This window comes from Patiria miniata, unplaced genomic scaffold, assembly GCF_015706575.1.
Source record: "Patiria miniata isolate m_02_andy unplaced genomic scaffold, ASM1570657v1 HiC_scaffold_24, whole genome shotgun sequence".
NCBI classification, from domain to species: domain Eukaryota; kingdom Metazoa; phylum Echinodermata; class Asteroidea; order Valvatida; family Asterinidae; genus Patiria; species Patiria miniata.
The window spans coordinates 18,194,864-18,216,562 of record NW_024037063.1 but is presented as its reverse complement, the minus strand read 5'-3'; the positions used below and the strand labels follow the sequence as shown (position 1 = coordinate 18,216,562).

The 21,699-nt window shown below is 39.3% G+C and overlaps 1 protein-coding gene and 1 long non-coding RNA gene across 2 annotated transcripts; both read left to right on the top strand.

Moving 5' to 3' along the window:
- Positions 1–1,940: 1,940 nt before the first annotated feature.
- On the top strand, positions 1,941–13,514 carry LOC119732401 (protein phosphatase 1 regulatory subunit 7-like). Its single transcript, XM_038205890.1, has 9 exons — positions 1,941–2,019; positions 2,824–2,930; positions 4,046–4,111; positions 4,305–4,435; positions 5,442–5,604; positions 6,622–6,738; positions 9,530–9,634; positions 10,281–10,367; positions 13,190–13,514. Exons 1-9 carry the CDS (start codon positions 1,983–1,985, stop codon positions 13,361–13,363), a joined length of 987 nt encoding a protein of 328 aa, XP_038061818.1. The 5' UTR covers positions 1,941–1,982; the 3' UTR covers positions 13,364–13,514.
- A 4,216-nt stretch (positions 13,515–17,730) lies between these two features.
- Positions 17,731–18,999, top strand: LOC119732708. Its single transcript, XR_005271585.1, has 3 exons — positions 17,731–18,092; positions 18,467–18,560; positions 18,897–18,999. It is a non-coding gene; the product is annotated as an uncharacterized LOC119732708 (long non-coding RNA).
- The last annotated feature ends 2,700 nt before the right edge of the window (positions 19,000–21,699 follow it).

Here is a 21,699-nt window from a genome sequence, read left to right as displayed (position 1 = left end):
ATACTCGTACTCGAAATGACGGTACTCGCACTCGGGCAGCAAAGTACTCGTACTCAACATGTCGAAATTGTACTCGATCATCAAAGTACTTGTATTCGAAAAGCAGTACTCGAAAATATGGTATAGCTTGACCTACCACGGCCATATGTTTTCTTGATACTTTCAGTTGGAAATGGTTGATATTGGCTTGCAGAGAAATCAAATTTTCCTGATTTTACTTTGTGCACGTCCGGACAAACACATTTAACAGCTAGCCATGAGTGGGTCTGTATATCAGTCTGACTGGGCCTGAGTCAATTTCGCACAGTGAATCATTTGCGGTATAGCTGTATTCGGAAATAGAAGTACTCGTACTCTGAATACCAGTACTCGTACTCAGAGACATGGACTTGTACTCGAAAGTACAGGTACACGCACTGGTACTCGTACTCAGTAACCTAAGTACTCGGCAGTACTCAGTACTTGACTACAACACTGCTTAATAGTATATCTCAGGGCTAGAATTTTAGTCCATTTTTGATGTGTGTTTATCAGTACTCAAGTGACTGTCCAAGTAGTGCAGCTGGGAATACTGAATGTGAAAAACAACTGAACAACATAATAAACTGAAATGCTAAAACATAAGTCATGATATTTTTAGTTTGTTTCCCTCATAATTGTATAACAGTTAAATATTTACCACGATTTGTATTATGTGTTCATAGAATGTTCATAGTTCAACATTTATTTCTGCAGTACCAATAATATTTATATAATAGACATTGCCTGTATATACGTATATCTGTAGTGATTGCCAAAGATTGAGTCATTAAGCCAAAGGCTTCCGTTAGACCAGTGATAAAAAGCAATAATACATTTTATCCCATTGATACACATTTTTGAATTGTTAATTTCACGGAGACAAAATGCAATGTGCTCCACTAAATGATATTCAGAAAAGATATATTAGAAAAGAAAAGATATTCAGAAAAGTGTCACTTTCACATGGTTTTTAACATGTTTAACATGAATCTTTGTGAATGGGAGTTAGTAATAATAATAATAAATTGGGAAGCTATTCATCCTGGTATGCTGAGTTGCGAAGGACGCGTCTACAACGTGGTCGGGCCGCTGGCACGTAAAGGCGCCTATGGCTGCCGGCCACATCGACCCATATATGACCACGGAGCACAGCCTGAGATCGAAAGTGTTTGATTTTTCCGGAGAAAAACCCTCGTGGCACAGGAGACAACCAACGCACAACTCTACTCACATGTGATCCGCGGCCAGGATTCGAACCGTGGTCACCTTGGTGAGAGGCGAGCGCTTTACGCACAAGCCCCCCATGCCACCTTGTCAATATCTCTTTTTCAGTACTATTGAATACAGTTTGAATGTTTGGAAAAAATGCCTTTTTTTATTCTCACCACAAAAAAAGTGGGGGGGGGGGAGGACTGATCCAATAGCCCTTACCCTCCCCCCCCCTTAAATAATTAATTTATTAATGTTTGGTCCACATGTTGCAGAAAAAACAAGTTAAAGAGCACTAGTGGATCGCCCCCCCCCCCCGTTTTTAATTGAAGGCGGTTTTTAAATAAATGTGCCCGCGTGCACCCTTTTTTCATAAGTACTTTGTATACAGTTTACATGGTTTAGCAACAGATCCAGTTACGAGACCCCAAAATGTGTGCAAATATTTACTCTGGTTTCTCAAAATGTTTGCACCCTGTTCATGATTTTGAGCAATTATTTTAAATTTGTTGCTTCAAAAGGAAAATAAACCTTCGTCGAGTGAGAGGGTGCACGTGCAATTTTGCACGTACGTTCCAAACCCCGGCATCGATCTGTATCTGGCTCCATTCATGCTGGACCCGAATACGGAGCCAAAGTCGGGGTTTGGAAAACGGCAGCTTTCGCGCGCCGCGCGGTACCTGCGAGTATGTCACGAGTTTGCAATCGATTCTGGCTGAAACAGTTCGGAACCAGTCTACAATTAATGCAAGATGGCAGAGAATGCGAACCAAGATCCGATGGAAACTGGTAAGCTCGAAGAACTCTTACTGCTGTTTTCATCCGTCACTTTTCTATTTGTGAATACCACTATTAAATTGAAGCAATGTACCATTGAGACGATACCCCTAGAACTATGGGGTCCTACCATAAGACGCCCGTCAATGCCCGTAGTTCAAAATGTTCAGTCTGCTTTGTTCCGCGTCGTAAATTGAATTGTGTGCGGGGGGGGGGGGGGGATTATTGGCGATCGTGAAGTGTAGGGCCCTGTTTTGTTTTGATCAAATTAGAGTCAAAAATGGGTTTTATTGCTCAAAAATCACCTCTACAATCAAAAACAGACTTTTCTCAATTCTAATGACACCTATTTTGCAATTTTAAACAGATTCTTGGGGTAGAAATCATGATTTTCCTGCGCGGTTGGTGCCTTGCGATTCAGCGCGCTGTGCGTGCTCACGGTAGGCCTACATCGCGCGGCGATTGCCATCTTTTTTTTCGGGTCGCGTGTTGTCGCCGCGCTGTCGTCGTCATTTTACCCCCAAATTTCTTGGGAGCCATGACTCGGAAAGAAAAAAATTAAATGCACGATAACAGGAAGAAGACTGCGAAACTGCAAAAAAAAATTAAAAATTGCACTCAAGCATCTATATCATATGTATCCTATCGAGCAACTGAACCATTTCAGGAATTACTCACACAAGAGCTGAAAAATGTGGGACCGGTTCACGGTACCACAAACATTTCCTTGCAGTAATCATCTGTTGAATCTGTTTTCAGTGTTTATTTTTTTGTTCACTGTTCAATGTTTACTTTTTGTTCTCTGTGTTACTTCAGGGCAGTTTGTATCTGACGAGGATTCAGAGGAGGAGTCGCCAGGCCCTGGGGTGGAGGAAATCCCCGCTGAGAATATACCACCACTTGAGCTCGATCCAGATGATATCGTAAGAATCAAGCAACATCTTTAACCCAAACCTTTACTATTAACCCTAACCCACCTCACTCCTCCAAAATCCTCCTGGCGGTTTTGGAGGATTCTAGAGGATTGAGGATGAATGGTGATTGAATCAAATGAGGATTCTGGAGGATTGAGGATGAATGGTGATTGAAGCACATGAGGATTTTGGAGGATTGAGGATGAATGGTGATTGAAGCACAAGAGGATTTTGGAGGATTGAGGATGAATGCATTTTGAGGCAGGACTGTCTGATGATTTTGAAGGATTTGGCGTTGGTTATCCTTCATTTAAACACGAGTGCAAAGTTTTGGGATGAGGAGGATTTTGGAGGATTGAGGATGAATGCATTTTGAGGCAGGACTGTCTGACAATTTTGAAAAATTTAGGCGGAGTTGCAAAATTTTGGAAAATTTTGGAGGATTGAGGATGGTTGTAAGCAACAAGGGCCTAGGGGGTTAGGGTTAACCTTCCCAAATCCTCCAAATTCCTCTATGCAAAATGGAGAATTTTGCAGGATTGAGGCTATATGGTAAAAATGTGCAGCTGATTTGGGAGGATGCACTGTGTCAAGGTCTTAGGCCGGACCTTGTGTTGTTTATGCTCAGCCGTGCGTAAATTTAGGCCAACATTATTCTTGAAATCCTCCGCACTGCTCCAGGCTGTCACTGGCTCCGTCTTAACATACTGACAGTGATTGCTGGAGGATTTTGCAGGATTAAGGCAGCGGTCACCCCTCCAAGGACCACATTCAAGAAAAAACCGATTATTTTGCAGGATTGAGGCTGTATGCAGTTTTTACATGGAGGCAGTTGGAGGATTTTGCAGGATTGAAGTTACATCCTAGCAAAAATGCCCAGGGAGTTAGGGTTAAAAACGTAGAATAGCCACTGATTTAAAACTGCCACGAATTAGTTGTTATAAAATGCACCTTAATTTTTTGTGAGCAATTTTTAGCCGGTCTTTATGTCACATGTTAATACACCGCTACGTGATCGAGTCTTGACCAATCAGAAGCTATCAACTCTCCAAGGTATTTATTATTGAACTTCAACATTGCTTGGTAATTTTATACTGAATATTTTTCTGTGATTTTCTTTGTAGGATGTTGATCTGAACCACAGGCGGATTGACAGGATTCAAGGACTTCATGTGCTAAGACAAGTCGAGGTGTAGTACTTTTTTTTCTATTTCTGACCTCTTGTAGCTGGGTTGTCTTGGCACATTACAGTGGCACCCTACTGGCCAGTGTTTTTCTGTCACATTTTTTATTATCAACAAGATCAAGGGAGGAGGGTGTTAGGCTGTTGGTCATCTCTCCTCAGTAGAATAACATCCCTCTATTTCATATTTTGGGTTCCAGACACTGTGTTTACGTCAAAATCTGATCAAGAAATTGGAGAATTTGGAGACATTAACCACACTGACGGAGCTTGATATCTACGACAATGACATTACTACCATCGAAAACCTTGATGCACTTGTCAATTTGAGGTAGGCGAATTCACAAAAAATCCTGTCTAAAGTTTAATCAGAGAGTAAATATTTGGGCAGTTTTATGGTGTTGGACAGACATTTTTGATGATTCAACATTGTGCCTATTCAAAAGTTTTAATCATAAAGTGTATTTTAATTCTGATCAAACATCAGTTTATAGTTACTACAATGATATCAATAACAAGTTATTTATCCATTTTTTTTTGTAGTAGAAATCGGCTCAAAACACCATGGTGTCAGACATACTCAGACAAATTGATTATTTTGTGTACTTATCAATTACTTTTTCAGTTAAAAGTAAGAGCTGAACTCAATATCAGGTTTTGCCCTCCACCGACGTATAAACACTGTATACTCAGTCTGTTATCTCCAGAGTGAAAGTTGGAAAAAATCACTCATGTGGGACTTGAACCCACGACCTCCTGCTTTCTAGTGCAGACGTCTTACCACTCGACCACCGAGCTTGCGGGATCGGTTGGCTGGTTCGAATCTGATGTACATGTAGCAGCGGGTACCGCAATTGGAACTATTCATAAGATGGAATTTGCATCGGGGTGATTTTAATCAAAAGGGCAAAACTGATATTGATTTACATCACCCCGACGCAATTTCCATCTCATGAATTACAGCTGAACTGTTTGTTAAAAATATACTGTATTTTGATAAAATACAGATAATAAGCTTCAAAATCATATAGGCTCCGTGCACAAGTGCCCCATCAACGGCCAGAAAAGGAAAGTTGGGGTGACCTAGACTGGTTCCCGATCCATCCACTGCGTATTACGAACGTATCCATAGTTATTGGAGGCGGGGATTAGTCTCGGAGACCATCGCACGTTGAATTCGAACGTATTCGCATGCCAACGACGCCTGACGCTGCACATCAATCAGCACAAAAAAATTGGCCAAAAAAAAAAAATGCTGATTTTACCGACCCTATTTTTGAAACGCATGTGATCGGAAGCAGAACTATTGGTTTGTTTTTTTTGGCCTTATCTTGCAGGGAATTGGACTTGTCGTTCAACAAGATCAGGAAGCTAGAAAACCTCGACAGCTTAGTGACTCTTGTCAAGCTGTTTGTCATCAACAACAAGATCTCCAAAATTGAAAACATCGGGCAACTCACCCAACTGACCATGTTGGAGTTAGGCGACAACCGAATCAGGGTACGTCTAGAAGTCTTCAATGTGATAAAAATGAAATTTAATTCAGTTAAGGTTTTTTTTTTTAAGGGCCCGTGCAAGTTTTATTTTGTTGAGGTGTTTTTATATCGTGTGAAGTTACCTGTGAATGCATGTGTGTCTAAATGATTTAAATATGTATTATAACTGAAATGTTTTGTTTTTAAATTTAAATACTTGTCATGTCCGGTGGAGCTCTGTTAGTCATGTTCTAGGTCTGTGAAAGTATGTTTCCAGTAACTTGGTTTGGATTGATTTTTTGTTGTTGATTTTTTTGATTTTTTTTGGATTTTATAGGAGCTTTTAATGTTTAATGTGCATTGCTATTTAAAAGTTTTAATATTTCAAACTCAAATGTAATTTAAATATCTTTCAAAATGTTTTTTATCCAACCATTTTAGATGCTTTGGTTGCTAATAATAATAATTAATAATTAACAATGCACTTTTTTAATGTGATCCTTGAAAATACACCTTTGTGTCTCATTTATCCTCATTTGCAGTTTTCATTTTGCCGTTTTGAAGGGTATTTTGGTGTTTTTTTTTTGTTTTTTTTTTGCTGATGCAATTTACATATTCATGAGCAAAACACTGATGTCATTCTGGGCAGAAACCTCAATGTTACAGCTATTTCAGCACAAAAAGAATTTTGGATATTTCGCTGTCGTAATTTTTTTTTTTTCTTTTATGATTTATTGTGTCAATACATGGCAGTAACCCAATGAGTACATTTTTCATACAAATTTTTTTCAGTAAGCAAATTTTGGGTTCACAATTTTGAACAGAGAACCCCCAAACTGAACGGTGTCTTTCTGAAATGACATCACAGCAACAGCGCCCTCAGTTGTCCGGAAAAGCATGGACAATTTTTAAATATTTGTGAATTTGTAGTGTTTTTAATGACATGATTATGAAGTGTTTAAATGTCATGATTATTAGAATGAAAGTGAAATCTAACCTGGACAAAATGTTAAAATATTTGGGTGTTTTTGTTTTTGACCAGAAACTTGAACATTTGGAGGCATTGGTGAACTTGGACAGTTTATTCGTGGGAAAGAACAAGATTACAAAGCTAGAGAATCTTGGTTGTCTGAAGAAACTGCGGGTACTGAGCATACAGGTAAGAAGAACATTCTGGGGAACGTTCATTCAGAAAAGTTCTACCTGGTACTTTCTCTGGTTTGTAATGATCATAAACATCATTTGCTTTTGCTGTAATTTTCAGAAATGGATGGATTTGGGGGGTAAGTAGTTTATATCAAATATTTTTACCCCGACCTGTTTAAAATTTTGTGTTCATACATGCAGACGTTGGAAAAACCAAGATAAAAATACTGTTCTTGTAGTCTGTTCCCTGACATCCGCTTCAGACAAAATGGAGCATCTTATAGATGTCGGTGAATTGTCAGGTCAGGGAACCAGACTAGCTGGCTTGCACCCATTCATGGAGGTGTAACCAATTGTAAACAAAATATGGGCTAACTAAATTTAGCGTGCAGTGTGTGAAAAAAAGTCAATTACAAAAATTCCACTTTTTTGGGAAATGACAGCACACCAGGTGCCATGATTTTACAAGATGCTTGAGACTATTATTCACTTACAGTCAAGTAATGTATTTCATTATAATTTTGTAGTTTTTTTTTTTTATGTTTGTAAATGTTGTATAACCTTTCAGATACATGTACATACATGTACACATGCAGTCTTATCTGAATATCATACACAGTGCTCAGATGCAGGACTGCTGTAATTATGTGCCTAAACGCTGATGAATAGTATTCTAATATACTTTCCAAATTAGATACTAATGAAATTGAAGAGACGTACATGTACTGTTTAACCATGTCTTAAAGGGAATGTACAACATTTGCTTTTGCTGCAAGTTTCAGAAATAAATGGATTTGGAGGATTAGTGTGTTATAGCAAATATTGGTAACATGACTTGTTTCACGATTTGGGCTTGTAGATGCTGGAAAAACCAAGAAAACTAATCATGTTCTTGTAGTCTGGCTCCCTGACCCCACTTAAGATGAAACAGAGCAATTTATAGACTTTTGGGAATTGTAAGGTCAGAGAATCAGTCTAGCAGGCTTGTACCCCTTCACAGGTGTGTAATCAATTGCAAAGAAAACGCGGAATAACTAATTACAAAAAAATTGGGAGCACTTTTTGAAAAAAGCAAGTTTTCTCCAACGCTGGTCGGCCGACCAGCATTGGAAAAATCCTCTTTTTCTTGAAAATGACAGCACACCAGGAGCCACGATTTTACAGAATGCTTTAGACTGTCATTCTCTAACAATCCAGTAAGGTTTTTCGTGATAATTTGATCATTTCATTTTGTGATGTTTGCAAATGTTGTATCTTCCCTTTAACCCTTACCCTCCTCAGTCCTCCAAAATCAACCAATCAATTTTTGAGGATTTTTTAGGATTGAGGCTGTATGCCTGTTAAGTGCCATTTTTTTTTGAGGATGCGCATTGTCTTAGGCAATTCCTTGCATTGTTCGTGTTCAGCCGTGCATAATTGAGGCCTACATTATACTGGATACCATCCACACGGCTTTAACGTATTGTTGGAGGATTTTGAAGGGCTGAGCACCCCTGCATTGAACAAATTCAAGAAATAACAAATGTGAGGCATTCTCCTAAAATGAGACAGAACTGGGCATTGGTTGAAATGAGAGTTTGAAGGTGTTACTCTCGTTACATTACTGTTTGTTGCACTTCAGTCGGACATTCTGTTGACAAGTTATGGCTGTAAACCCTAACTCCCTAGGCATTTTTGCTAGGATGTAACTCAATCCTGCAGAATCCTCCAACTGCCTCCATGTAAACATTGCACACAGCCTCAATCCTGCAAAATCCTCCGTTATTTCTTGAATGTGGTCCTTAGAGGGGTGACCACTGCCTCAATCCTGCAAAATCCTCCAGCAATCACTGTCAATATGTTGAGGCAGAGCCAGTGACATCCTGGAGCAGTGCGGAGGATTTCAAGTATAATATAGGCCTAAATTTATGCACGGCTGAGCATAAACAACACAAGGTCCGGCCCAAGACCTTGACACAGTGCGTCCTTCAAAATCAGCAATACACTTTTGCCATGTAGCCTCAATCCTGCAAAATCCCCCCATTTTGCAAAGAGGATTTTGGAGGATTTGGAAAGGTTTAGGGTTAAAGTTTGCATTTATCGCCATGTCAAAAAAGTAAAACACTGGGAAAAAGACCTGTAAAGTATCGACTGTTGTAGTTGTGAAAATGAAAGATGCCAATTATTTTTCCTTAAAAATACTTTTATTCCACAATTAATATACTATTTCTTTAAATATGTGTAGCAGACATATGAAAAATTACAAGTATCGATAAATCAGAAAATTGGGAGACAAAAATTACCCCATTCTTTGTTTTTACGGCCTGTACCCAGTTCAGTCTCATTTTGCCCGAACGCCTCACAAACTTTTTTGAAGGATTGAAGCAGAATCCAATTTTTACATGCAATTGGAGGATTTTGCAGGATTGGACCTAGAGGGCTCAGTTGATGTTTCATTTACGCAGAAACAAAAGTGTTAATGTTAATGTGTTAGATGACGTGACAGTCAAAATTGAAAACAGAGTTTGAAATTAAAAAAATGTAAAATAAATTGCTTTATCAAAAAGCACATCTTCCCCAGCTTCAAAACCTACCAGCTTTGAAGAATAAATTGTGCTCCTTAAATCAAAATAAAATGCAAACACAAAAGCAGAAATTTATTGTCCTGATTATGGGGCCACCATTATTACTTGCCGGTTTTATACACTTCCTGACAGTGTTCAAACAATGGTTAAGACTACCCATGTGACAGGCTCTCGACCAATAGGAATAGGTAAATTGTCTCAGGTATTTATGAATGAATGTTCAATCATGCTTTGTTTCAGAGTAACCGGATCGTCAAGCTGGAGGGCCTTGATGAACTGACAGATTTGGAGGAGTTGTACATAAGTCATAACGGCATTCAGAAGATTGAGAACCTAGAACAAAATGTAAGTTGGAAGCAATACGTCAGGCTTGGCCAAGACCATGGTTGAGAGACTCTATATTTCCAAAAATCAGTCAATTGGCTATAAATCATTGGAAATTGCCTACATTTCTGGATAACTTCTAAATGACAGCAAGCCAGATGGAATAATTTCACAGGGTGTTTAGTACAAGTACGATCTTTAATCCAAGTAAGCTTCTTGCTAATGAAGGTTACATTTAGGATAAATGCAAGTGATCTTATGCCTTTAAATGAAATTCCAGTTGTGTATGTTTGCATACTATGCTTGACCCTCCTATGCAAACATACATTCTGTGCCAAGTTGTCCTTGCATTCAAACTCAATCACGTCAGCAGTAAAGAATTCCCAGCCCACATAAAGCAGGATTGACTGGCTGGGACTGCTTAAGTAACTTGATACAGCTATGCTTTGACTCCGGGTGAGTGATAAAACAGCTGTGATCACAACTTGCCTGCTCTGTCTGTTGACCCAGTTTGACTAGTCACAGTGCTTGCTTGACATATGATCTGACTGCTGGTGACTAGCCTTTGTTAAAAGTATAGCAGGGGAAGTGGAATTGAATTTTGACTGTCTGTGACTGTTTAAATAGCAGGAGGGTTAATTAACTGATTGACCACTTTATTGTGCAGGTCAAACTCAACACATTGGATCTTGCCGGCAACAGGATATCACGCTTGGAAAACATCAGCCATCTGATACTGCTGGAAGAGTTTTGGGTGAGTTGGGATCAACTTTATCAATACATTTGTCATAAAATCTGATATTAAAAATATTGTCACTGATTTTCAGGAAACGTCAAACTAAGGCGTAACTCCACATATGCCCTATTTTGTTGCATAAGATATTCACTTGTATATGCACGTTACTTTCCCGATGTGCAGGCATGCACATGCCAGTTGACTTTTTGCTTTCATGCAATTTGTATATGTACAAGTGCAAATCTCAGTTCTTAAATGTTCGGAACACTGGTTTCGAACATCAATGTCTTTCGTCAGAATTGTTTTTTGCACCATGAAAGTTATCACTAAATAGCCCCCAGAATGACAAAAAAAAATGCAGTACATGTTCATAAGGAAACAAATATTTAAGATCGACGTACGATGCTTTAAAAAATGGGAATCTCCGTACGGTACACCGCAGTACGGTGAGGGTGCCTGCGGTGGACTGCCATGTTTACCGCTAGAGCTACGATGTCCACCACGATGATGGAGAAAGGCTTCAAACCACGCGCAGCAAACTGGGCAAGTTGGACTAAGAGAAGGCTCTTTCCGCGCGCAATTTGGGCCAAGGCGGAATTTCTACGCGACCTAAGAAACTGAGATAAACCACATCGGTGTCTGAATGCTCGGTACAGTAACGGTGCCCCGTTTTTGACAACCAAAGAAAATGAAACAAGAAAGCAAAATATGATTCCCATCGATTTGGGCGATTCACAATGCAGTGCGCCACCAAGAGTTTGCCATGGAGAGTTCATTTTTCAAGTTTACAGTCGACAAAACATGGCCCATTTGGACGAGTGTCGGTAAAAGACTTGAGCTAATTTGTTATAGATTGGGGCAAAGCGTTCTGCCGCCTTACAAAAAAACTCCATATCAATAAAACGAAAAAAAAAGGGCAAACAGATACTTGAATCATTTGCTTACGAATGTTCTGGCCGTAAAAACTAACAATTTCAAATGTCCCACACTGCGAATTTGTCAACCATCTCCCACAATGCAGTGGGAAAAATTAACTCTCTGCAGCCAACTCTTGGTGGCACACTGCATTGTGAATTTATGAAAGACAAAATAAATAACAATTGGAGGAAAACTAAATGAGGGAAGTCAAAACTTACATGTTTAAGGATTCAGCCACAGCAGTGCAGGCCTTTCTACTGGTACTATTTGACTACAGTTACAGAACAACATGCTCGGCCAACGCCCAGTCTCTAATCCACACAAGTCGAAGGCACCCAAGGGTTTTTATAGTTAAGAGGCAACAATTAAAGGAATTTCCTAATAACAAAAAGTAGCCCACTTGAGAAAGAAATCGATTAACAATAGGGATCCAACCCAAAGTTGAGGGCGAGGTCTCTAATCTTCTGAAAAGTTCACTAATCTGCTTAAGAGTTCAAAGGCTCTTAATCCCTGTAGACAGCTCTAACAATCCAGTGTAGTGTGTAATTGTATGCAATGAGGTTAATCCACTCTACAGTCATAACTAGGGGCCCTGCTGGATGAGGCTATACAAAGGAAGTCTTAAAGTAATGTCAGACATTGCTATTGTACACCTGGTACAGATGGTTATTGTTTAATGTTACGACAGGCCTGTCTGAACAAAGCCTACATTGTCCCAGGTGGACTCCCTTTCCTCCCTACATTACGGAGGGAGTCCAGGGTATGAAGTGCTCAAAACTGGCCGAAAAAATTTATGACCAATATTTTCAATATATTTACCTTGTTGAAGAAGCTAATTTTTGCGTGTTTTCGCGACAGTTACCAGAAACATGTTTCGGCTTTGGTCATTGGTTGAGCGTTTTCGTGACTTCGGTTGGCCGGAGTGTCGTCACTGTTCCAACCAAAACTAAACAAAGGAGGGCGCTAGCGTGCTCGTGCGCTTTCGTATCACGTACATGACGTACGACTCGATGATAAACTGATGAAAAGAGACTACAAAAACGTACAAGTTTAACGTTGCTTTAGAGTTTATTTTCCTGATTTACGTCGGTCAGCATCACATATGGAATTCCTGAACCCCCCGGATCAATAGATAAGGACACAGAGAGTATGTAGGCGTGAAATAAGCTTCTATAACGAGGTAAAACATAACAAAACTCTGGTCCAAATTTTGGGTGGTCTTACGTAGAGAATTCTCGTCCTGGACGTCAGTCGTAATGCAATGAAGACTTCGTCCAACCTGGGCTAAGCCTACATCTATGTGTCCCTATGTTTCCAAATCTGGTATCTTTATATTAACGTACATCCAGTGTGAAATCTGGTACTGTATAACTGACGTACAGATCCTTGTCATTTGATTGGTGGAACTCACATCACGTGACATTCGTTATTGCTCCCATTCACGCCGGGGCTCAAAAAGTCCCATCCGCCCATGGGGAATGGGAAATACTATTGAACAGTTAGGATCATTCTTGTTCCATGACGCGGTATTTGTGTGCAAATGCATGCCAGTGTGCACGTTCAGCATATTATTCCAAAGAGCCAGCGCTACAGAGTTGGGTTCAAACATTTTCGTGAAGGGGTGGTTTGGAAGAGAGAAATACATTGTCCACCAATTATGTATTGAAAAAAAGTTCAAATATATCAAATGACAAGGATCTTTATGTCAGTCTAATAAAACAAATATTGAGTGACTTTAAATTGTGAAATGGGAGGAATATTATCGCTCGGTAAAATCTGGACTTTTCCAGTTCACTCGGCTTCGCCTCTGAAATGGAAAAGTCCAGGTTTTACCTTGCGAAAGTATTGTTCCTATTTTACTCTGAGCTACTCAATATTTGTATAATATTTTGTATTTGTTTGTTTATTTGTTTACTGAACAGTTTAACAGCAATCAGCTGGACCATTGGCCCGACATCGACCAGCTCAGGATTGCTACACAACTCAAGACGGTGTACTTTGAGCACAACCCCATCGCCAAGGATCACATGTACAGAAAGAAGGTACAACTTGCTCTTCCGTCCGTTACGCAGATAGATGCAACTTACACTAGGTAGATACACCATACAAGAGCCAGATATTATTCACTTGGATGTTGTTTGAGAATAGGTCTTTGTAAAAAGTAAAAAAAAAAATGTAGTATACTGATTAGGGATGACGTGTGTCGTGTGGACACATTTTAACTTCATACAGAAATTGTATATTTGTGTATGAAAACAGTTTCCAGAATGCGATAAAAGCCGTTTTGTTACCTTTTAGAATGTCGCCCTCTCCTGGTTAGCCAAAGTCAGTTTCGACAGCCGCTATGTAGCCGTACACAATTTGAGAATACGATAAAGCAAAAAATGAAGTATTGTTTTTATTCTTAAAAAGTTTCATAATCGTGCAAATGTTTCACTTTTTTTCAAATGGATATGTTGCGTTTGGAAATAGACTCTTAACTCTTCATATAAAGGCCAGACGAAACTTAGCTTGAATACAAATATGCGAATTTGTGACGGCACGGCAAGTATTTTCAGTGTGAATTTACAAAAGTTGAACACATTGGAACTCTGGCGAATTTCGCAGCGAATGTCGACGAATGTTTACGCTATGGCGTAACTCCACTTACGCTACAATTTATCGCGTAACTCCACTTGCGCTATAATTTATCGCGTAAGTTGCGCAACATTTCACGTTCGCAACATTTCAGTCACGACACGTTTCACGAAAGTTTCACAGTTCTTAAGTCTGCTAGTTACGCAAACAATTATGGTGTGACTTTGTACGCAATAGTTTAGGTTGCGCAAGTTATGGCGTAGCGACTGAAAAGAATTATTATACTGACTTTATCGCGCGGCAGTGTTCGGTTGCGCATGTATCCAGAAATATGCAATATGTCGCGCCATTTTTTGGTCCATTTTTTTTAAAGCAATCAGTTCAGGCACAGGGTACAGGTGAAACGTGTGCGGCGTTTTTTCGTCGTGTGATAAAATCACTTCGAATTTGTTTTTAACAAATTTTGCGGTAAGTTACATGACTTAGTTGCGTAATGTAAACACATTCATTGATTTGTGCATAGTTATAAATACATGAGACATTGGTGTGACTTTATACGCAATAGTTTAGGTTGCGTTAACTGGTGTATGAATAAATATACCTTAAAAGGGCAAAACCTAATACATATTCAATTGCTGTACATTTGATATTCAGATGTACATGCAGGTTGTCCATTGATTATGCTTTTCACTTGTTCCAAATATCATATGCATGTCACTAATTTATAAGACAGTAGATTTGATTTGTTCTTCTGTTCAAAGCAAAGATAGCGTTGTCATCCGTTACTTAGAGATAAAGCTAGTATACAAATATTGAGTGGCTCTAAAGAGTGGAATGGGAAGAATATTATCGTAAGGTAAAATCTGGACATTTTTATTCTATTTTCAAGAGGCGAAGCCGAGTGAAATTGAAAAGCCCAGATTTTACCGAGCGATAATGTTCCTCCCATTTCACAATTTAAGGCTGCTCAATATTTGTTTTATATAACTGACATATAGATCCTTGTCATTTGATTTACAGTAAAAAAAATACTCGGTCTCTGGTCAGCGCGCGCGTCAATTTTAATCATGCGCGTCAACCTTTTTTTTTCCTTCAAATTAACACGGAAGCTACAACAGCGCCCTCTACTGCTGCGCCTCCTCAAATTTTTGTACCAAGAAGCACCAAGGAATGGGGGAATTGCACCAAGGCAAATGATAAAGGGCACCAAGGCAAATTATGGAGGACACCAATGTATAATGAGGACACAAAAAAGCAAAATAGTACCCACCTTGTCTGTACAATACAAGCTTGAAAAAAAAAAAAAGCCAAAAAAAAAAAAAAAAAAACGCGTCACTGCATCAATTCCGGAACTTCGGTCTGACCAGAGACCGACTATTTTTTGTTGTTGGCCTAATCCTAACTGGTGAATAGTAAATCTCGTTCACCATGGGCGAATGGGACTTTTTGAGCCCCGGCGTGAATTGGAGCAATAATGAATATGTCATATGATGTGAGTTCCAGCAATCAAATGACAAGGATCTGTATGTTGGTTATTTAAATCTCATTATTAAAGTGAGTGAGTGAATATCGTATGTAGGTAGGAAACCATTCTTCAATGACAGTGGTATAGCGGCAGGACGGTAGTGGGGGAAAACAAAAATGTTAGTAAATTAAAACGTGGCAATGCAGTCAACAATATTACATCCGGGAAATTCCAGCATTATGAAAGGACGTGTCATGTCCGTGACAGAGCCAATTAACCATGATATCTAATTAATGATTCAGAGAAATGATCCAAAACTCCTAGTCTGTAATCTCCTTGACCATTACTAGATGATGGATGTATAAGATTTGAAAAATTCAGATTTATTTAAAAGCTGTTGTAGACAGTACATAAGGCTGGAATTGCCTGTGTGTGTATTTTGAACAGTTCCCCAGTTTGAAATGTCTAAACCCCTCCTTCCCCCCTTTCCCCCCCCCCCCCCCCTTCCCGAAAAAAGAAGGAATTCTCGCTACTCTACTGTTGGATAATTGTAGATAGTTACTATTGTGGATCATTCATGTAGATGTTAATTTATACGTTTCTGTTTTTATCAACAAAGTTGACTTTTAGTGAAAGTTCATGGAATGGAACCGTTGCTTGCCAGTGTATACACTCGTTGATTGAACTACGTATGTTTTGTAATGTTTATTTATCAATTTATGCCGTTTACTCCAAAATTGACTGGAACAAAGTCGCACTTTGTTAACATGTGCGCTGTTCTATGGGAGCTAGGCGTGGTTCGAGAGCCAGCAAGCTCCCATAGGAAAGCGCACATGTAAACAAAACATGATGTCATGATACAGGTCTATTGTCCTGCGGCCATATTCATGAAACCTTACTAACTTAGCAACCATCTAGGCCTTAGTAGGATACTCAAATGCCTAGTAGTCTATTATGGAGTTGACAAATAAATTGTAATTCATGAAACCTTACTAAGAACCTTGCTTGGAATTTAGTTGCATACGTGAGTAACTGGAATTGGGTGCTTTTGGGAGGAGTGGGCATGTATGGAATGTGATGACAACAGATACAATAGTGTGACAGGTGTTTCAGGCTAATCCATGTCCAGCACTTGAGTGGATTTCATTTTTTTTAAGGATAAGGATGCAAACACTAACAAGAAAAAGAAAGATGCATGGGCAGCTATTCTCAGCCAACACCGTGCAAGATTTCCACAGGTTGAAAGATCATTGGATGATTTAAACATTACATTCTTTTGGCCATGCTGTCACGTCGGTGGTCGGTGATAAAATGATATAGTTACTAACTAGTGACTTAGAGTTACCCTGGATAAACACTAACTTTAGTAAGAAACTTAGAATGTAACTAACGCTAGTATTGTTTCATGAATACCAATTAGTAACCAACTAGGCTTAGGAAGGTTTCATGAATATGGCTCCAGGTTTGTTCAAATGCATTCAAATTGAAATCACACATTGCATTTTTGGGCATTATCTGACGACTGATGATCAAGATCAGTCACTTTAATGTTGCAAAATTCACAAATTTTGAAGATTATGTAGTCGTACCTTGGCGTCATAAAAATGGGCTTGGAGCAGATACTCCCAGCGGCTTTTGTTTTGCTTCTGGCTTTAAGCAGAGGCAGCGAGCAGCTTTTACATTTTTCAAGTTCACGGCTGAAACTCCCCTTATTTACTATTCGATGTTTCAAATATATAATCTTCAAGATTAGTCTATGTCTGCCAACTTAAAGTGACTGATCTTTAAGAGTACAGAACATCAACTTTACAATATTCCCATTGACAACTTGTGGTTAAGGTTGAAAGGAATTTACAGTATAAATGCTTGTGATCATAGGGTATTGCGTTGGATGATAAGGTATCATCCATCTGTGTTACAATATGCACAGCATTGGTGTTTCTACTTAGTTCAGAATTTAGTGTGTTGAATTATAATTGTGTTTGAATTAATACTCAAGATTGTACAGTGTTTTGATATGCTTTCTGTTTTGATTCATTCCATAGGAATTATTATTTTAAAATACATGTACAGAAATGTTTGACTTTTTCTGGGTTTTTTTTTACTATCATTACCTCTCCCTAAAGTAACCACAAACACAAACTTGGGCCAAGTTCGGGCAAGGATCATTAGTTGACTAGTGGTTGATTTGTGACGTACCTTACGCTTGCGCACTGATAGCAACGTGCGAACGTCTCTAGTCAAACGCTGGTAAAAATGTCATCGCAAAACTTCTGGATCCTGGCTCCCTGCTAGCGTTATGAGTGCGCGCGGCTATTGGTTACCAGCGATGCAACGAACCCCAGTAGGTTGGTTCCAAATAGTCGACTAGCGTAGTCAACCACTGTCGACTAGACCGAGTTCGGGCAAACGTTAGTTAACCATTGGTCAACTATAGTCCTTGCGCGAACTTGGCCTAGAATTGTATTTGTGGACAAACACATAGCTGTTTCGACAGTTGTTTAGTGACATCTGTCATGTAGGAGTTTCAACCAAGTGGGGTGTACATTCACGTATGGTTCCGAAATTATTGGGCTTTGTAGAAGTGAAATTGGTGTAAATTAACAAATTTTAGAAATCAATACAAATTCACATGATTGCGTCATATTGACGTCGGTTTATTTCCCATGTATATCCCATACGTGACTATATACTTACCATACCGGAAGCGTGTTGGGGCTGGTATCCTGGGATGTGGTGCCCTGTTTAAACTAACCAAGAAGATATCCCCATAAAAAAGCAAGGTAAGATTTTTAAGAAATACTTATCAAATTTGAAATTGATGCAATTTTGAAGGAAAAAAAGTCAACACTAACAAAAATCAACAGTCAAAGTTGACTTCATTTGAGGCCAAAAAAAAGCATTTGTGTTTCTTTAATTGGTGTTTCCTGTCATGCAAACCAATCTTTTTCTTTTCACTAGCATTTGACATTCTGGGCATGCTAAGTAAGAGGGCAAAACAGTAAAACACAAAACAAATAAAATAGCTTTTGTATTTTTAATCCATAAAACTTTAGAAATACACAATTTGTGGACAAGATTGGTGTGCAAAATGTACTTTGAAATTTGACCATTTGAATGATTGTTTTCTTTTGTTTGGGATTAAAAATCTGTCAAGGTGCAAGCTACCACAGATGAGAAGGTTACTGGAGAGAAGAGGGAAAGTAGTGATGAACCAACAAATTCAGGGGAATCCGATCGTCAAATCCCAGGTGAGCATCTGAGTGCAACTAATGGATTATAGACAGCAAAAGGAACATCTTTAAAAAAGCCTGAAATTGTTGTGGGATATTCGTCAATGAACAATTCCTTTTCATTACATAAATAGTGCTCCTCAACTTGTGTACATTGACGTGTATTCTAACTTGTTACTTTGTTTCTACCGTGCCACATTTTATGTAGGGGACATCTACAATACATCCATTTCCAGTAACTTCACTGTTTAAATTCAGTTCAAATTCGAAGGGTACCATGGGTGCATCCATTTTTCATGACTAAGTACATTACATTACTTTACTTTTATATCTTTGCCTGTTTATGCTAAACAGGTGACGACATGACCATCGGTTTGGGTTTGCATCCGTGCTGCAGACGTCAGTTTGTCCTGAAAGGCAGTGGGTTCTGGATCGACAACTCACTTCTCCTTCGTGAATGGCAAGTCAACACTTCTCTCCTCTATAATCAGAATCTTTTGAGGCTCGTTGGAACCATGGATCCTCTACAAGGATAAACGACTTCCCCAAATTTCTGGCTAGATGCGTCATACGGCACTTGTGCATGCGCGTGACTCGGCGCACAACTGCAGTCTTTCAGTGGTCATAGTGCTACATGTTCTATACATTAATTTGCGCGGATGCGGCATATCATGCATTTTGACATCCGTTCCTTGCATTTTGTACACAAGCTCAGATGAGTCGTTTATCCTTGTGTAGAGGATCCGTGCTGGAATAAATGGCCATGTACTACATAGCCACGCGTCGTTGCCATGTCTGGCTTTCCGAAAGCCTGGATGAAGACATTCCATTTATATTCCCACAATTTACACAAGAACTGCCGTTGGCACAGGATCTGTCATTCCCAAGAAATTTGAGGGGAAAAAAATGGAGCCCGATCATTATGAACGTGTAGAAATGTTGGTATACATGTGTTATATATGGCCATGTTTATGGGTCGAGGTGGAACCCTCATAAAATATATTAATCTGGCCAACTTGAAAACAGGTAATACCACAAGTCATGCAATGAATATATTAGTTACTTATGACTGGTTACCAGCTTAGTTTTGATCTGTTAGTTGCCTAAAGATTGCTAGATAATTTACGAAACCGGGATCTTGCGTCCATTGTTATTTGGGATACCAAGGAGAACACCAAGAATAACTAAGAATACCCTCTAAGATGGTCACTTGACATGAGGTCTACTCGTGCTTATCCCTGGGGCCGTCCGCCACAGCCCTCCTCCCCCCCCCCCCCCCAACATGGCTCTAACTTTGTTCCTCTTCTCCTTACAGACACCTGTCGTCCCAGTTGGTGAGCAACATGAGACAGTATCTGGCAGGCCGCATAACATGGCCATGCGCAGCAGCACATATAATGGCAGGAGCGGTCTGGAACCCTGGAGCCACCGTGCAAATGGCACAAATCCAAAGGTGGGTCCTGTCTCACGACGTCGTCGAGATTATTGGTCTGTGGCCGACAATGAAGTGGGTCTAAAGGAAGAGGACTCGATCAGCCTCTTTCACTTTAGGAGCATGTATTGCTGGCCATAATAATCAAGACAGTCTTATGGGCTCTGTGCACAAACACAAGAGGGCGCTTTTTCATCACTTTGGAGAGCCCTGTGGATGGGCCATCGTGTGCATGTACTAGTTCACACACAGCGCGAAGTACGTAAGACTAATTTTATTGTGAATGTGCAACAATGCTATAGCGTCTTCACACAAGCGGCAGGCGTCTTGAGCAATGCATTCAAATGTATCGTCCAGTGGTCTCCCCCAACTCTCCATTTCTTACCGTTGAGGGGGTACTTGTGTTCGGAGCTCATGGTCTGCCACAATGAACAGATTTTTTCCTCAATGTATTAAAAATTTGCTGCAAAATGTTTCTTAAAAGTCAATTGATTCTAGTGTAGGCCAACTGCATGCACAAATTGTTGAAGTTATCAAAAACATTACATTCCCTTAAACGCCTTTTTTGTTGTAATGTTTGCTGGGATGGGGTGCCTTAAAGTTGGTTGATGCGAACTACACGTTTTAAAATAAAATTTACATTTTTCATTTCATGTAGTTGGGATCGGTGTCTTTGGTCATTTAACCCCACAAATATCCTTGTCTTTTGGATAGTGATTATTTAATAAACACTCTACCCCCAATTCCTGAAATATTTACTGCAAAATGTTTCTTATTGCCAGGTTTAATTTATTCGTAATGCATTTCATGCCTAATTATTGAGGTTACAAAAAAGCCATACTCTTACATGTAATTAGTTTTGGATTTTGGTAGGGAAGGGATGTCAAGAAGTTGGTTGACACGAACTACAAGTTCTAAAATAAAAAATGTACACATTTCATTTCATGTAGTTGGGATCACTACCCTAAGTCTCTGTTTCCCTCACAAAAACAATTGTTTTTCCCCAAGTGATCATTTAATTTAAATGAATTGCAATTTTGTTGTCTATTTTCCCAGGTGTGAAAATTAAGGTACGGAGCCTGTCGGCCGTGTGGCATGAGGTCACCTCTCCATCCATTGCCATAGAGGGCGCTATTCGGCACGGCCCGCGCACACCAGAGATAGTTGAGTTAAGTTTTCTGAGATGTCCAACAGCCATAGAAGGCTCTTTAATGCTATCTGGTTTGTTGCCTTAACCCACCCCCTCAAAAATATGAAAACGAAACAAGCCTTTAATAAATGAAATTTTGAATTCTATGAAATTAAAGATGATATGCTTAAGTAGTTTGTGGTGTAGCGCATTCAAATTAAACTCATGAAAATTGTTTGAAGCAAGTGAATATGTCCGAAACTTCTCCGTTTTGTTTTACCATTATTTTGTTTGTGAAACGAGGACAGACAACACATATTAGAAATTTGAACCAGACTGCAGAAACTGATGTTGGACACATTTCAATTATAGCATTATACTATGCACTTTTATGGCTTTGGACAGGTACCTTCATTGAATTGTATTTGAAGTCAGTGTCTATGAGACAGGTTACCAACCTCGTCTCCAGCTATATAACCTTTTCTCCAAATGTTCCATGGTTATAAACACGATGGTGAACTTCACTTTTCTTGAGTGATTTAGTTATACTTAATCTTGCAAATTTTACTGGAATCGTTAAAACACCACCCGACCCT

Excerpts from the sequence above, each read along its gene's own strand:
- LOC119732401 (XM_038205890.1), top strand. The coding sequence starts at position 1,983 with ATGGCAGAGAATGCGAACCAAGATCCGATGGAAACTG. Across the intron at positions 2,931-4,045 it reads AGCTCGATCCAGATGATATC|GATGTTGATCTGAACCACAG; the intron begins GTAAGAATCAAG and ends TTTTCTTTGTAG. Across the intron at positions 4,436-5,441 it reads GATGCACTTGTCAATTTGAG|GGAATTGGACTTGTCGTTCA; the intron begins GTAGGCGAATTC and ends CTTATCTTGCAG.